The 17,545-nt window shown below is 39.1% G+C and overlaps 1 protein-coding gene across 5 annotated transcripts; it reads left to right on the top strand.

The window, feature by feature from the left end:
* Positions 1–643: 643 nt before the first annotated feature.
* Positions 644–3,970, top strand: LOC116022717 (stress response protein NST1-like). 5 transcript variants are annotated; one of them, XM_031263558.1, is made up of 4 exons: positions 644–1,034; positions 1,147–1,472; positions 2,709–2,967; positions 3,319–3,970. In XM_031263558.1, the coding sequence occupies exons 2-4, from the start codon at positions 1,176–1,178 to the stop codon at positions 3,702–3,704; spliced, it is 942 nt and encodes a 313-aa protein (XP_031119418.1). In that variant the 5' UTR covers positions 644–1,034; positions 1,147–1,175; the 3' UTR covers positions 3,705–3,970. The 5 variants fall into 5 exon arrangements, with proteins under 5 accessions (XP_031119418.1, XP_031119419.1, XP_031119417.1 ...); XM_031263559.1 differs by having other exon boundaries at positions 1,173–1,472; XM_031263557.1 differs by having other exon boundaries at positions 644–917; positions 1,102–1,472.
* The last annotated feature ends 13,575 nt before the right edge of the window (positions 3,971–17,545 follow it).

Here is a 17,545-nt window from a genome sequence, read left to right on the forward strand (position 1 = left end):
AAATTATGAGAAAATTTTCCCAATTCAATTTCTTCTTTGTTAAACAGTTTGCAAACCGTGTTGCTCACTTACTAGCTCGTGAAGTTGGTTCTTTGTTTGATTGTGTGAAATGATTTTTTCACTTTTTTTTTTCAGATTTCATTGTAAAGCCTTTATATCTCTTTAAAAAAAAATTAAAATTAAAAAAAAATTTGTAAAAAGCAAAAAATCCCAGAACCACCATCTCCTTCCGAAACCATTAGAGCATCACCATCAGTGGTGATTTTAGGAGATAATGTCAGATAAATGCCAACATGGCATGAGAGAGGAGAGGAGAGAGAGAGTAGGAGGGGAGTATATGCAAATGAAGAGTTTATTGCAAGTTAATGAGCCCCACTGAGGCAAATGAAGAGTTTATTGCAGGCTAATGGGCCCCACTGAAGGTGATTTTAGGCACGCCTGACTTTCTGCATATTTTTTTTAAATCATGTTTTTTTTTCTTCCCCTTTCATTTTCTCTTTGCTAATCACACTTACAAAAATTTCTAAAAACCCGCGAAATAACTCCATTTATAAGCAATTTGCAGAGATACCCACATGTGGTGTACTTTTTGGTAATAAGCCACAAGTATATAAAGTTCATCTTCGTCTTCTTTCCGCCGCGTTATCTCCTTCAGCATTCTGCCCTTTCTTCAATCATCGAAACCCTAACTCTCAGTCTCTCCCTCCCTCCCTCCCTATCTCTCTCTCTCATATTCAGTCATTCACATCCTTATTTCTTTCATTCTCTAGTCTACCTTTTCTTTATACATACAAAAACGATCCCTGTCCTTGCGCTCAAGCGAAGCGTTCATTCGTCGACTTTCTCCTGGATACGCTAAGCCTACAGATCTTTATTTGGAATTCTCTGAGCTAAAAAGAAACAAAGAAAATCGAATTGTACGGCCTTAAACTACTCAATATTACAGTATTCAGTCACTAGGTCTATAGAAATATTATAAATAATAGAAAAATCTAATTCAGTGTCCGATTATCGTTGCTGGGTTTTGACGAAAGGTTGGATTTTGATATTGATCTTGTTGATTTCCGTTTGTTTTATTGAATTTGAAAGTTTGCATTGCAGTCCCAGAATCTGGAATTTTACGTTCCTGTTCCTGTATTTGTTCAGCTCGTGAGTTTTGAGTTTTGGATTAGGAAATGGTGGGAGGTGGGAACAGGAAGGACGATGGGTCGTTTGTGGTGACCAATTCCAATGTTTTTGCGGCGCTTGATAGTTTGAGGAAGAAGAAGAAGTCTGATAAAGAGAAGGGGTCTTCCAAGAAGAAGACAACGGCAGAGGCTGCTAAGGAGTCGCAAATAATCTGGTCTCCAACTCCATTGAAGGTGAAATCATGGGCTGATGTTGATGATGATGACGATTACTTTGCTACTACAGAGCCTCCTCAATCTTCATGGGGTCTTAATCTACCTGAAAAGAAATCCGAGCCTGTAGAGGTATCTGTCTAAATAAGCTTTAGTTGGTTCCTTAAGTCTCTCTCCTCTCATTTATATGTATGTATATAACAATGTTATTATTGGATCTTATTCATATACTGGGCATGGAGATATTTCTGAATCATCTAATCTTGCTCATTACCATTGATGCAGAAGTTATATGAAATAGGCATTGAATCATAGTACTCAGTAAGAAAATGGTTGTATCTATTCTTTGATGGAAGCTATCATTTTTCAATGAATGTAGTTCCACTACTATTCTGGCTTAGGACTTTTGCTTGCTTTGCATAATGCATAATAATGGATTATACCAGGAAAATATAGTTCATAAAATCTGTGCAAATGGGTCCTGAGGTTCTACTAAAAGAGGGGATTTGGTAATTTGTACAGTATTTTGCCAAGCCTATTTGTACATGTACACCTCTTAAGCATCCCCACTGAATTCCCTATTGTAGTAGGTTGTGAGCTCTTACTCTTAGGTTTGCAGATTGTGTCTAGCTCATGCATATTGTGATGAACTGGTGATTTGGGCCATCCTTTGCCTTTCCTGTATGCTTGTTGGGCATATCTCAACAGTATCATCTTGGCCAGAGTAGCTGTTTGGCTTAGGTCTGTTCTTAATAGGCTTGCAAGCTTATGAAGCAGGTTAACAAGCAGAAATGAAAGACACATTTAGTCAAAATGTGCAAAGGATGAAACGTCAACAGTTTCACCAAACAAGGACTATGGCAAAGGGCCACACCATGTAGTATGATGGATTTTCTGAAGGAATATTTTATTGGAGAGATTTGCTTATGATATCTCATTTCTTCAACTTCATAATTGCTTTTAGTATACTCCATTAGAATCAAATTATTGTTTCCGTTTATAGAAGGTTCTTATTATTATTATTTTCTGTATGTTAATACAGAGTAACTTGAATTGTGGAGGAACATTTTTATAATGTCAAACAATTGGGATGGCGAAGTGTACAAAAATCCATGTATAATATGGTTTTTAAAGTTATTTCTTTAAAGGTTGACATGCATTGCATATGATTGCTTTGATATATGATTGGGTTGGCTTTATGGTTTTGGATTACTATATTATTCCTACTTACAAGTCTAAGATTTTGCTAAAACCTTTTTGAATTCAGAGTTTTCCACTTCAACTTTCCTCCTCCTAGAGAGGGAACAGTGTGTTAATAATGACTCTTCTGAAGAGAAATTTTGCCTGATAGAGAATATGATGTCTCAGGAAAGTGAGAGTGAAGAAGATCTACTTGGTGAAGGTGATGATGATGTTGAGGAGGAGCATGACCATGACCATGAGCCCGAGGTTCCTGAGCATTCTGAGCCTGTGCTGAGCAAGGCTGTAGTAACTTCACCAGCACCTAAAGAGGCAGAGCGGCAATTATCAAAGAAGGAGAGAAGGAAGAAGGAACTTGCAGAACTGGAAGCACTTTTAGCTGATTTTGGTGTTTCACAAAATGAGAAGGTTGCTGAGGAACCATCTGGTAATTAAATACTACCCTGTATTTGACTTTTCTTGTCACTCTCAGCTGGATATCATGCCTTCCCACACCCATCCCCTCTCCCTAGTGATGGGTATAGTTGGTTGTCTAGAGGCCCATTGTAGTAGTTACCATCTCCTTAATGTCAAGGGCCTGTCCTCTCATATATTGTCATTCTAAATCTTTTTTGGCTTCAAAACTTGTTATCTTGATAATATTTGTTTCTTCAGAGATTTACTCAGTAGAGGAGCTGGCAGAATTTTGATTGTGATTGCTTACAAGTGAAGTGACTTAACATTGCCATATTATGATTTATATTTTGACTTTGAATGAACATCCTGTTTGAAATTTCAGATGCTGCACAAGAGAAGAAAGAGGGGCAACAAGATGGTGAGCTAGAAAAGAAGGATGGTGGAGCTGCAGAGTCTAAAAGTGCAAAGAAGAAGAAAAAGAAGGATAAATCTTTGAAGGAGGTGAAGGAATCACAAGACCAGCCTAACAGCTTGGATGCCCCTAATGCACCGGAGGACAATGCAGAGACTGAGCAAGCAGAAGAAGAATCTGCTGTAAACGTGAAAGAAAAACTTAAGAAGGTGGCTTCTGCAAAGAAGAAGAAATCTAGTAAAGAGACGGATGCGGCTGCTAAAGCTGCTGCCATGGAGGCAGCTGCAAGGAATGCAAGACTTGCTGCAGCTAAGAAGAAAGAGAAGAGCCATTACAACCAGCAGCCAACGCGGTAAACTGTAACCCATAACCAGCAGCCACTGATGAAATCCAATTCTCTGTGTACTGTCTGTAGTCTGTAGAGGATTGGTAATATTTCGTTGTTCATTTTGCTGATGCGCAATAAAGTTGAGTTCAAGGCTCTGGTTTTTTGTTGACAGTCTAGATTAGGAGGTTAAAGTGTTTTGCTAGACAGTTTTGTTCAAACTTAACATTGTGGTACTTGATGTGTATCATAGTAGTACTTTCTTTTCTAATATATGTCAATTTTGGTTTTAATGCATGGGCCTTTTATTTTATTAACTTCTGATTTTCTCAAAAAGTGTCAAAGGTGAAGTAGTTCTATAAGATATTGATTGCATTTTGTTGTCTTGGTGTAAGAATAAGCCATTAGACATTAGTTCAAGTCTGGAGAATGATTTTATTACATACTGATACGATCCCATGGTTGGAGTGAAGCTCTCAATGCCAAAACTAGTTGGTAGGAATCGTGCCAGGAATGTTCCCGCTTGAAGGTTGGGGTTGTCCACACACAATTAGCGTGGGCATAAATCGGGCAATCGTTATACCCTGCACCACGGTGCACATAGCAATGTGCACAACGTACGTAAAACGACGTCGTTTCGGTGTTAGTAGACGCGGACGCGAATGACTCAGGTAATTCATTATCTATAATACACATAATCATTATCTATAATACACAGAACGTTTGCCTAGAATACACAGAATGTTTGCCTAGAATACACAGAATATTGACACAAAATACACAGATGTTAGTGGACGCGAATGACTCCAGGAAATTCATTATCTATAATACACAGAACGTATGCCTAGAATACACAGAATGTTTGTCCATAATACACAGAATATTGACGCAAAATACACAGAACTCATCCTCCTAACATTCGAATGCACAAACACGTCACAACTTGTGTTAATAACATGAATACACATAATATTTACACAAAATACACAGAACGCATCATCCTAAACATTCGAATGCACAAACACATCACAACATGTGTTACTAACATGAAATCACAATATGTGTTACTAATATGAATACACATAACGGTTGCCTATATAATACACAGAGCGGTTGCCTAGAATACACAGAATGATTGCCTGGAATACACAGAATATTAACATAAATACAGAGACCGGCCGAAACGGAAAATGTGATTTCCAAAAAAAAACGGACGATTAGTTTACAATGCTCAAAACGATGTCGTTTAGGTACGTAGTGCACATTGCTATGTGCACCGTGGTGCACAGTATAATTTGCCCAAATCGGGTCTAACCTGAAAAATTCACGGGTTCGACCCATTTAACTTTATACGGGCCAGATTTGATGGGTAACGGGTTGAACCCGTTATAAGCAATGCAAAAATCAATGTAATCGATTTGGGTTTCAAATCTATGATTTAAATTTCGAATCCGATCGTAAACCCAAATTACCTAGGTATATAAAGACTTTATGTTAGTGTTCAAATCTCAGCCCTTATTTGCGCCACTCATCCCCTCTCACACAGGAACAGAGCCAAAAAATTAGTTTGCGCCACTCATCCCCTCTCACAAAGGAACAGAGTCAAAAAATTAGCTAGAAAATTATTTGAGTGGGGGCGAAGTTTAAATGACGATAGAAATGTCAATTACAAAATATCAAACAGTCATAATAAGGTTGAAATACAAAATACATTATAAATTACAATAGAATGTTTGTGATAGATTACAGGATAGTTAGAGTCGGAGCCAAAAACATACTTGAGTGGGGTGAAAATGTAAAAATATTTATGACAAAATACGAAACATAATCAATTTTTTAATTTAAAAGTAGACTAAAAGAGCATTTAATTTGTTAATTAAATGATTAGTAAAAGTAAACTAAAAAAAATAAGGAAATATGTTGCACAAGTCTTCATCCCTTCCACGTACAGCATTAGCAGCAAGTCTTCATCTATCTGTTCACGTACAGCAGCAAGTCTCGACCTCCACACCGACTTCGTAGCAGGTACGACGGCGACGGCGAAATGTAAGGCAGCGAGAGTGAGTAATCGGTTATTCCTGCAAGTCGACGACCATAGCCTTCTTTTTCTTCCAACCTTTTTCTTCACGATTTCCATAGCTTTCTTCTCTTCTAACTTTTTTTTTTGAAGCAGATTTGTACGACTCTGAAGCTGGTGCCGCATGCTGTGAATGAAGCTGGTGTCGTGACTATGAAGATCTGCCGTTTTCGCCATTTCAAAAATGTGTGAAGATCTACCGTTTTCGCTGTTTAAAATATGTATGTATTTGTTAGCACTGAAAATTCAAATAACGTTATTCGGCCGTGACTGATAATTGGTTATTCAATTAATTGCTTTAATTAATTAAATTGGGCTGATATTTATTTAATTGGGTTGATTAAATGACCTAATAAATAATTGGTTGGCCTAGTTAATTAGTCTAAAGTAATTGTTGTTGAACTGTTGGCCCAAATTGAAGGAATATATTTAATTGAGTTGGACCAGACTATCAATTGGGCTGCTCAAATTAACGGACTTGGACTTGGTTTGACCCATCAAAATACATGTGGATCACATAATTTGTGGAAAGATGTGGGTATTATAAAATCAATTCAAAATTATAAAATCATGAACCTGGACATGATGATGTCCAGGTACATTCCTTGAATTTAATTCAAAATATTAAATTAAATTCAAAGGATGGGGTTTGTTAGATTTTCTCTACTCCCCCACCACTATAAATAGTGGCTTCACTTTGAAGATTGAAGGCATTGAAGATCAGAAGACTTTGAAGCTCTCAAGATCTGCATCTCACCGGGAGGACACGCCAGCAATTTATTTGCACGAAGGACTCGCTTGCAATTTATTTGCATCGGGAGGACACGCCTGCAATTTACTTGCACGAAGGACTCGCTTGCAATTTATTTGCACCGGGAGGACACGCCTACAATTTACTTGCACGAAGGACTCGCTTGCAATTTATTTGCACCGAGCACCTGCAATTATTTGCATCGGGAGCACGCCTGCAGTATATTTGCACTGAGAAGCACGCCGTTTGAGTACTAAACTCGGCATACGTCCAACTCGGCATAAGTCCAGTTCAACATACTTTGAACTCGGCATACGTCCAACTCGGCATAAGTCCAATTCAACATACTTTGAACTCGGCATACGTCCAACTCGGCATAAGTCCAGTTCAACATACTTTGAACTCGGCATAACTCGGCATATCTCCAGTTCAGCATACTCTGAACTCCGCCTACTTCCAGTTCGGCATACCCCGAACTCGGCACAGCTCGGCATAACTCCAGTTCGGCATACCCCGAACTCGGCACAGCTCGGCATAACTCGGCATATCTCCAGTTCAGCATACTCTGAACTCCGCATAACTCGGCATATCTCCAGTTCAGCATACTCTGAACTCCGCCTACTTCCAGTTCGGCATACCCCGAACTCGGCACAGCTCGGCATAACTCGGCATATCTCCAGTTCAGCATACTCTGAACTCCGTCTACTTCCAGTTCGGCATACCCCGAACTTGGCACAGCTCGGTAGAACTCGGCATACTTCCGGTTCAGCACACTCTGAACTCGGCATAGCTCGGCACAACTCGGCACAAGTCAGCATAACTCGACATACTTCCAGTTCAACATACTCTGAACTCGGCACACTTCCAATTCGGCACATTCCGAATTCGACACACTTCAAGTCGGCATACTTCTAGTAAAGAATCAGAGGACTTCTATACAGAGATTGTACCCTTTTTCGTTTGATACATACTACTCTATTGTAACCGATACACTTTGAATTCTGAATATATACAATTCAAGTTTTTCGCGTTTACATATTTTGGCACGCTCAGTGGGACAACTCTGCCTCTCATCTCTCTACTACTAAACTACTTCTACCAACGCATTCAATGGCATCAAACAACCCCATGTTCGGGAGGACCTATGCCCAAGCTACCAATTCCAAGTCTGCACCTCTAGCTAGCTCCGGTGCTGCTCAGAAGGCGCAAGGTCCGCTGACTAGGAATCGCGTCAAGAGCTCGGGGGTCCAACTGCTTGAACCTCTTGACATAGCTCGAAGAGTAGTTCGAAGAATCAACAATGCCCCAGCTGCCCTAAAGGCAACTACCTATGCTGGGAGTCCGCCCTCTCCTAAGGCAGCTACCGATAGTGGTAGTCCAACTTCTATGCAGGGGAACGCCAGTAGCGGGAGTACTTCCCCCATATCCCCGCCACATCCATTATGGAAGGCTGCGCCTGAGTGGACGCATGTCTACAATGTCATGCCTGCCATGGCAACTAACACCGAGTCTGTGGAAGAGCAATTAGCTAGAATTGCTAAGACTCTTGAAGAAATGACTACACTCATTCAAAACCAAGATAAACGGATCAACACCCTTGATGATAGGGTAGGAAGCATCATGGAGGGGCAAGGAAGTCGTGCTCCAGGAAAGCAGCTCGAGGGGCAAGAAGAGGTTGTTCAGCAACCACAACCTCCTACCAGCCCTGCAGTGGGAGAAACTACTTCTCACTTGCCTGCAACTGAGAAAACTATACCAATCACCGAAGGTATGATACCGGTGGATCAGTTGAACGACTCAATCACCGAAGGTATGATACCGGTGGATCAGTTGAACGACTACATAACCGAAGGTATGATACCGGTGGATCAGTTGAACGACTACATAGTGGGGGCTATCAAAGGCAAGTTGGATGGAGGCCAACCCTCATACTCCTATGCTAAGCCCTACACATAAAGGATTGAGGAGTTGAAAATGCCCTTCGGTTATCAACCTCCTAAGTTCCAGAAGTTTGATGGCAAGGGAAACCCCCGGCAGCACATTGCCCACTTTGTGGAAACATGCAATGGTGCAGGGACCTATGACGATCTATTGGTAAAGCAGTTTGCCCGTTCCTTAAAGGGAACTGCTTTTGATTGGTACACAGACCTCGAGCCTGGCTGCGTTGATAGTTGGCATGATATGGAGCGTGAGTTCTTAACCCGCTTCAATAGTACAAGGAGAACCGTAAGTTTCTTTGAACTCACCACCACTGTCCAGTGGGAAGGCGAACGTGCTTACATTGAAAGGTGGAGGGAATTGTGACTAAACTGCAAGGAGAGGATATCTCAAACTTCTGCTATAGAGATGTGCATCCAAGGCATGCACTTCGAACTCTCCTATATCCTACAAGGGATTAAGCCAAAGTCCTTCGAGGAGTTGTCCAGTCGTGCTCACGACATGGAGTTGAGCATCGAAGCTAGGGGAGGGCTCAATGTATTAAACTTGCCCAACTCCTCCAAAGCTCCTGCAAATCAAGAATTCAAGAGAGGTAATAAACCCTTTCCAAAACAAGAAAGGGAAGCAATGACTGTGAAGGCCACACCAATAACAGTCTTCACTAAAGCAAATGAAAGGCCTAGGCCGAGATCATCTTCTGGCCCATCAAGAGGAGGTAGGAGGCCAACTTTTGAAGAAAGACAGGAGAAAACATATCCTTTCTTGGATTCTGATGTATCTCCCTTGTTCGATGAGCTACTCAAACTTAGGCTCATTGAATTGCCTGAGATGAGACGCCCTGATGAGGCATCAAGGGTGAATGACCCAAATTACTGCAAGTATCACCGCCTTCTAGGTCATCCAATTGAGCAGTGTTATAACACCCCACTTTTTCCACTTAAGAAAATACGGGTACATTTTTTTTTAATTACAAATAACTTTTACAAAAGCGGAAGCTTTCAACAATAAAAAGGAAAAAGGGGCGTTATGCCACGTTCAAGTATCTCATACTCAAACGCACAGGCTAACTAACTTACTACCGATTACTAATACAATATTTGATTTGATTTCTAAAAGTATAAAGTGTTTACATTGATTCGCTCTTATGCTCAATGCTCCAAATTGTCATGCAATCATCACCTGCAAAATTAACTAAAGGGGAAACAAAGTCAGCACGACGGCTGGTAAGACTTACTCCACCCCGTAAAACATTTTTGCACATAGCATCTTGGAGCACATAGGAGCATATAATTTCACATTAACCCCTTAAAATATTTTATTCTCATAGATATCAATATTCTTTAACCAATTAAAATGTAATTTGAGGAAATCACTCAATAAAGTATAAATTAATATCCACAAAATCTCTAGGAGACCAAGGCATTGCCTAACCATAATCCAAAATTATTCATCCACTCTTTTCTAAATATTCATCAAATAATGTTTTCCTCAACATTTGTATATGACCAACTTCTCAAAACATTTCATAATACCATCATTGCTCAAAATTTCATTAACTTTTCAAATAACCATCCAAGAGATAATTCCAATATCTCAATTATCCTCTTTTCAAAGGAGAAAATCTTACAACAGTACATATTGAATTTCTCAAAGTCATCCACACTTTGATATATATATAGTGTCAATGAGAAATGGGTACCAAATGAATAATTTTTCAAGTTCTCAAAAATAAATTTTCATAAACAGGGAGTTTTTCCGGCTCCCTAGTGAGTCAGCTTTTACGTCACTGCTCACTCCTCAAAATAACAGGAAGTTATAAAAACCCCCTAGTGAGTCAGTTTTTATGTCACTGCTCACTTCTCAAAATAACAGGGAAGTTATAAAAACCCCCTAGTGAGTCAGTTTTTATGTCACTGCACACTTCGCAAAATAAAAGCATCAAATGGCACCATTCTCATGACAAAATATATATACATAATCTTAAAAGTTCACCACTTAAATCAAAATCTTTACACCCAAATAAAACTTATTCAAATTTACACTTATATCTATAACCGAAATAATTTTATTCTTAACCTTGCACCAATTTGCACGCCACATACAACATAAAAGCTTCCTAAATAATTCAATTCTGTAACTACAACTATTTACGTACATATATTATTAGATTGCTATTTACAAGTACTAAAGTACACATACAGTGTATAACTCATGCACGTACTAATTAATATACAACTTCAGTATATATTACAAATTATATATATATATATATATATATATATATATATATATATATATATATATATATATAAATTAAATATACAACACACGGCACACACATTTCACGTATTCATTTCAAATCATAAATTTCCAACTATATACACTTGCACTACCCAATATTCATAGATTTGAAAATACATATACATATACATATTCCATAGCACAGTGCATAAATTCACGTAAATCTAAATCATATAATAAGCATATATATATATATATATATATACACAATAATCATATGTGGCAGGTGAGATTTAGTAATATACGAATCATATGCAAATCTATCTAATTCAACATAAAGATTATAATTTCATGCTTTCATATACATTCAAACAATTATATATCGAATACAATTTTCACAAAGATCATGAGTCACATAACAATTATTCAAAGATAATAACGAAATAGATTTTTGAGAGAAATGATTTTCACATAAGCACTTAGGAAAAGATTTTTGTTTCATATGGGGTAAAAATAATTTAGATGAACATAAATCTTACCTTTAGGAGCCAAAATCTACTATGCACACCCGACCAGCTAGTGCTAATGTTCTTCTACCGTTAGCTCTTGACTCAATGATGAGAGGGAAGAAAACTAGACTGATGATGAACATGGGAAAAACTAAGATTTTATGTATTTTATTTTTCTTTCTATTCTTTCCGGAGTCCAAAAGGAATAAGAGGATAATATAGTTGTAGAAGATGATAATGGTGCGGATATGGAACCATATATATTGGAATTGCCTAAGTAACTTATACGTAAGAATAGGATAGATATAGATATATATAGAATTCCGTGTATACATGGGCATAAATTAAGAATTAATACTAATGATATATTAGAGGTAAGAATTAATAGTAAACAAAGCTAATTACCTAGGATTAGGAGAAATGATTGCTAATTACTAATACATTGGGAATATACATGCACATGCTGTAAGTTGAATACGAAACGTAAACATATAACATATATATACATACATATTTTAAGATTAAGAAATCATAGTGTATGTGATTTATAAAATAATATTAGTTACATCTTTTCAAAACAATATAGGTCACATAAACTAAATTAATCACGGATCATATAGTGAAAATAATTTATTTAAAATAATCTTAATATCGTAAAATAATTAACTCAAAAAAAATATAGCAAACATTTAAATATGCGGGGTATCACACTCTATCCGCCTTAAATGATGCTTCATCCCGAAGCATAACCACTTTAAAAATCTACTACTAGGAAAATAAATACACAATGAGTATTTTAGTATATAAGTTCAAATAAACTTACCAAAGTCCATAAATCACAAGAATCAAGTAGAACATAAATCACCGCTTACCAGGTATCATAAATAGAGAAAATAACATATGCAATTAATTATGCAAAATCACACAACCTCACCGCGGTTTAAATTTTAAATCCTAGTCCACCAAATTCCTAATTTAGGCTTTATTACTACTTGGTAACGCCTATCCCAACGGAGCGTACCGCTCTGATACCAATTTGTAACACCCCCATTTTTCAAACCAAATTATTTTATTAAAGGTGATTTTTAATTAAATAAATCCTGTTTTAATAAAATAATTTGGTTTGAAAAATGGGGGTGTTACAAGTGTTTTATCTTCAAGGATAAAGTTATGGCACTGGCCAGAGACGGGAAAATTGAGCTTGCTGATGCTAACGCAAGCACGAATCATATCTCAATTACACTTGGACGATTTGCTCCTTTGTGTACTGAGAAGGAACATGGAGGGCAACGAAAGCGTCCACTCCCGTTCACTGTGAAACATGCTGCTGGTCAAAGTTCAAAACCACAGCAAAATGATAGCACATCTGAAGGAAAATGGGTGATTGTCACTCATAGAAAGACGAAAAGTGAGCCTGTGAGATATCCAAGGCACATAGTGAATAATTGGGTTGCAAAAACCTCAACAAATGGTCATGCCCGTAGATCAAAGATGAAGGGGCATGTCAAGCAGCCACGAGCACCAGTTCCTTTCGCTCAATATATGCCAAAGGGATTTGATCTACAAGGGGCAGACAATATTAGCTCCTGCCTAAATACTAATGACAGGCAAGTGGATGTAGGAGAATGTTCATCTCCTAAACACACCGAAGATGAGGAAGTGCAAATGCATAGGGCAGCTTCCTACTCCGCAGAAATTACCTTCAAGGATGAAGACTTGTTACTTGGAGGTGCGCCACACAATCGCCCACTGTTTGTCGAAGGCTACACACGGGGGAAAAGACTTAAAAGAATTCTAGTTGATCAAGGCTCAGCTGTCAACATCTTATCCCTCCGAGCCCTAAAAGACCTTGGTGGATCTTCAGATGAGCTCGCCCAAAGCCGTCTAATGATACAAGGCTTTAACCAAGGAGGGCAGAGAGCAATCGGCATCATCAATCTCGACTTAAGAGTCGGAGGCCTAAGTTCAAGTGTTGTTTGCCATGTCATAGAGGCGGGGACATCTTATAACTTGTTACTCGGAAGGCCTTGGATACATGAAAATGGGGTGGTTCCCTCGTCTTGGCATCAATGCTTTATGTATGAAAAGAACGGCGTGATTGAAAAGGTAGTCGCCGATGAAAGCCCATTCGCAGAGGCTGAGTCTTACTTTGCGGATGCAAAGTTCTATATAAAGAAACAGGTCTTTGTGGAAGATTCCCAGAAAAGATATGACAACCCGCATTCCCAACTAAAGTCAAAGGGAAAAGAAGTTGTGGAAGTGGATCAACACACTACAAAGCTCATCTTCCCGATTGCAAGAATTGACACACTTAAAATAGATGAAGCGGACCAAGTCTTGCCCACCAAACGTACTGAGGGTTTTGACCCTAACGCATATAAGCTTCTAGCTAAAGCTGGCTATAATCATAATGAGCCTTGGAAGTTGGGAACGCTTATCCCCGAAGCCGGTGGCAGAGGCAAGGCAAATCAACAAGAGCCCCATGTACGCAAAGGGTTGGGTTATGTCCCCCCTAAACCTATGCGAATATTTATAAACAGGGCTGCGAGCAATTGTATCTCGACCCGAGTCATGGAAAGTCAATGAATGACTCATCCACCAAAAATGCAGCACGTGGTTAAACTGCTAGCGCATCTCGCTTTGTCTATGGGTGGGCCCAAATCATAGGCGCTCCTGGCCCGCATGAGTTTAAAATGTGAACGGCTTTACTTATTAAAAAAATCATCTAAACTACGTTTGACTTGATCTCCTTCATAGGGGTACGTAGGCAGCTTAGAAATCAAATTATCTAAGTTCAGTCATAACAAAAACAAATCCAATTCATGTTGCAACTGTGGTATACCAAGACAATCGTTCAACGGGTCAAGGCAAAGATGAACGATTGTTAAAAGACAAGCGCACAAATGAAAGTATTGACATTATCATGAGTTGGGAAAAAGAAACGATAAAAGTATTGCTACCAAAGGAACAGAACATCAGTCAACAAAAGCCTAAAGCTAAACATGCTATCTTTACATGTTTCTAAGCTTCCCTTCGCCTGATTCAGTCAACNCAATCACATGCATTTTGACTGATAAGTTGGGACAAACCCTTTATGAGATTTTAAAAGGAGGAGGCTAAAAGAGGTTCATTGACATGAGTCGAAACCGTCTCGTGTTTTTTCAAGACTCCTTAGCACGAGACTCGTGATATCAAGTTGTTATCCCAATTCTTATCGAATTTTAATTTTTTGGATCGGGTGGAAAGAAAGCATTAGTATGGTTTGTCATGGAAATAATTGGTTACTATAAGTCATGATGGGATAAGGACTGTGTCCCTAAGGGAATATGACCAAAATTGAGCGTGATGAGCTATGGTTCAATTTTCTAATTTTGAGGAATTAATTTTGGCCAAATTGAAATTAAATTTTGCCAAATTGAAATTCAATTTGGCTAAAGTTAGGAGAGGAAAATGAAACAGACCTCTAATAGAATTGTGAACACAATTGGGCTGCTCCCTGCAAACATGCACTGCAAATTTGGACTCTTGGGCAACTATTAATTTCGAGACTTCCTTCTCTTTGCATTTGAAGCACGCCAAACAAGTCTCGAAGGGGCAATTTGTTAGCACTGAAAATTCAAATAACGTTATTGGGCCGTGACTGATAATTGGTTATTGAATTAATTTCTTTAATTAATTAAATTGGGCTGATATTTATTTAATTGGGTTGATTAAATGGCCTAATAAATAATTGGTTGGCCTAGTTAATTAGTCTAAAGTAATTGTTGTTGAACTGTTGGTTTGACCCATCAAAGTACATGTGGATCACATAATTTGTGGAAAGATGTGGGTATTATAAAATCAATTCAAAATTATAAAATCATGAACCTGGACATGATGATGTCCAGGTACATTCCTTGAATTTAATTCAAAATATTAAATTAAATTCAAAGGATGGGGTTTTTTAGATTTTCTCTACTCTCCCACCACTATAAATAGTGGCTTCACTTTGAAGATTAAAGGCATTGAAGGCATTGAAGATCAGAAGACTTTGAAGCTTTGAAGATCTGCATCTCACCGGGAGGACATGCCAGCAATTTATTTGCACGAAGGACTCGCTTGCAATTTATTTGCACCGAGCACCTGCAATTATTTGCACCGGGAGGACACGCCTGCAATTTACTTGCACGAAGGACTCGCTTGCAATTTATTTGCACCGAGCACCTGCAATTATTTGTTCCCTTTTTCGTTTGATACATACTACTTTATTGTATCCGATACACTTTGAATTCTGAATATATACAATTCAAGTTTTTCGCGTTTACAGTATTTCTTCCCTGGTTTCAAAAATGTATGTATTTCCGGTTTCAACAACGGAACTGTATGGAAATGTATGTATGTATGGAACCCATTTCCTTCAGTTCCTCCATAAGCGCGTATGTATATGTATGGAAATGTATGTATGTGTATGGAAATGTATGTATATATATATTACACACACAAAGTAACAAAGATCTGAGCTCAGTATGTATGCATAGAACCCATTTTCTCCATTTTGCCGCCCTCCATTTCCTCCGTTCTGTCGACCATCATATTTATTTATTTTTTCTTTTTTTTTTAAAGATACAATGTCGGTTATGAAGCATAACTGACGCTGTATCTATTATTTAAAAAAAAATGAAACGTCGGCTATTTAGCATAATCGACGTCGTAACTATTTTATTTTATTTTTTAATAAAAATAGATACGACGTCGGTTATTTGTAATAACCGACGTCGTATCATTAATTTTTATTTTTTTAAAATGACATATGACGTCGATTTCTGAAAACCGACGTCATATTATTTATTTACTACGTCGTCCACAACTATGTCGCAAAATAACTGACGTTGTATGTATAAAAAACCGACGTTAAAAGGGTTTTTTGTAGTAGTGTTTCCTCGGGGAACGGTTGAGATTCAGATGAGAAAAAAGGTAGGGAATTTTGCTCTTTTTGCGAAATAGAAACGGTTAGTTAGTAGGGGTGGTAAAAAAATCACTGATGGGGGATAGGCTAAGGCTCGGTACTTGGAGCTCGGCATAAGTAAAAGAGACAACTGATGAAGAGAGAAGGAGGAACATAGAGGTCGAGTTTAAAAGACTCGGGGGAGGGCGTGATGGTACGACGAAGGTCGATCGTGGGAGAGTCGGTCGGTCGAGGGTTCGTTATAAAGGTGACAAGGCAGCTAAATATCTTAGGCTGAGAGTGATTGAATAGTGCTATTGAAACAGTTAATTACCATGGAAGAAGAGTCGAGTTAGTGGGATGAAGAAGAAGAGTCGGCGCGAACCGATCTAAGGGCCAGGACCGAGGTAAATAAGGCGGTGTAAGAAAGGCGGTTACGGGAGTTTCCTAAAGAAGTCAGGCAGCGGAAGGTGGAAGATGTGAAAGGAAGGTCAAGATAGATTAGGAAGGTACCTAAATGTAATAAGGAAAGAGTTCCTAAATTGATTACAGTAGTTTAGAGTTTCCAAAGGGAGAAATCCCTCCTAGCATGTATAGATAGGTGTTCAAAGCCTTGAGAGAGGCATAAGCAATTCACCGCACTGAAAGGCAATTTCTAATACAAAAGGGGGATGAGAAGTCACTCTAGTTTTCCGATCAAGTGTTAGTCGATTTTCCAGTGGTGTTGGCCTGCCGTTCGACCATCCGTGGTTGATAAAATCAACATTGGCGCCATCCGTGGGATCGATCAAAAGGTTGTGTGGTTTCTAGGAGTCCTCAAGGTGACCACTAGGAGTCGTCAAGGTCATGGGCAAGGTAGAACGCAACCTCAGGTGCAAGCGAATGGTACTGTTGGGTAAACTGTTTCTCAGGGGAGGGACTTGCGATAACAGCTATCCCGCCCCCATGCGGGTGACTTACAACAACAGCTTAGTCATCAGAATTCTCGTGCTCAGAGTGAGCACGTGCGAGTGGAGGATGCATTTGATGGGGTTCGAGCTGGAGAAGTACCTCCGACTCCTGCACCGTTCACACCTGAACAACTCGAGCAACCTAGAATTCTTGGGGCGCTCACTCGGTTGGCAGATCTGTACGAGCGAGAGGTGTGCCTTCGCGAAGGAGGTGTGCCCCCGATTGTTCAGCAAGCAAGGCCTGTTCGACCAGTAGAACAAGAAAGGTCGGCTGCCTCGCGCCGATCTACGACTCAGGTAGGGTCGAGAGGTGGACGTCAATCCATTTCGATAGGTTGGCAAATCAGGACGTGCCCGGCGATGGAAATTTGAACGCGAAGGAAGTGCCGAGGGAAGTCGCTCCCAATGAGCCTAGAAATAGGCACGAGCGAAGGTATGACGATGTCCAAAGGCAGATTAAGGAACACTCGGTTCTTGAGAGT

The sequence above is a fragment of the Ipomoea triloba genome, chromosome 6, assembly GCF_003576645.1.
Source record: "Ipomoea triloba cultivar NCNSP0323 chromosome 6, ASM357664v1".
NCBI classification, from domain to species: Eukaryota; Viridiplantae; Streptophyta; class Magnoliopsida; order Solanales; family Convolvulaceae; genus Ipomoea; species Ipomoea triloba.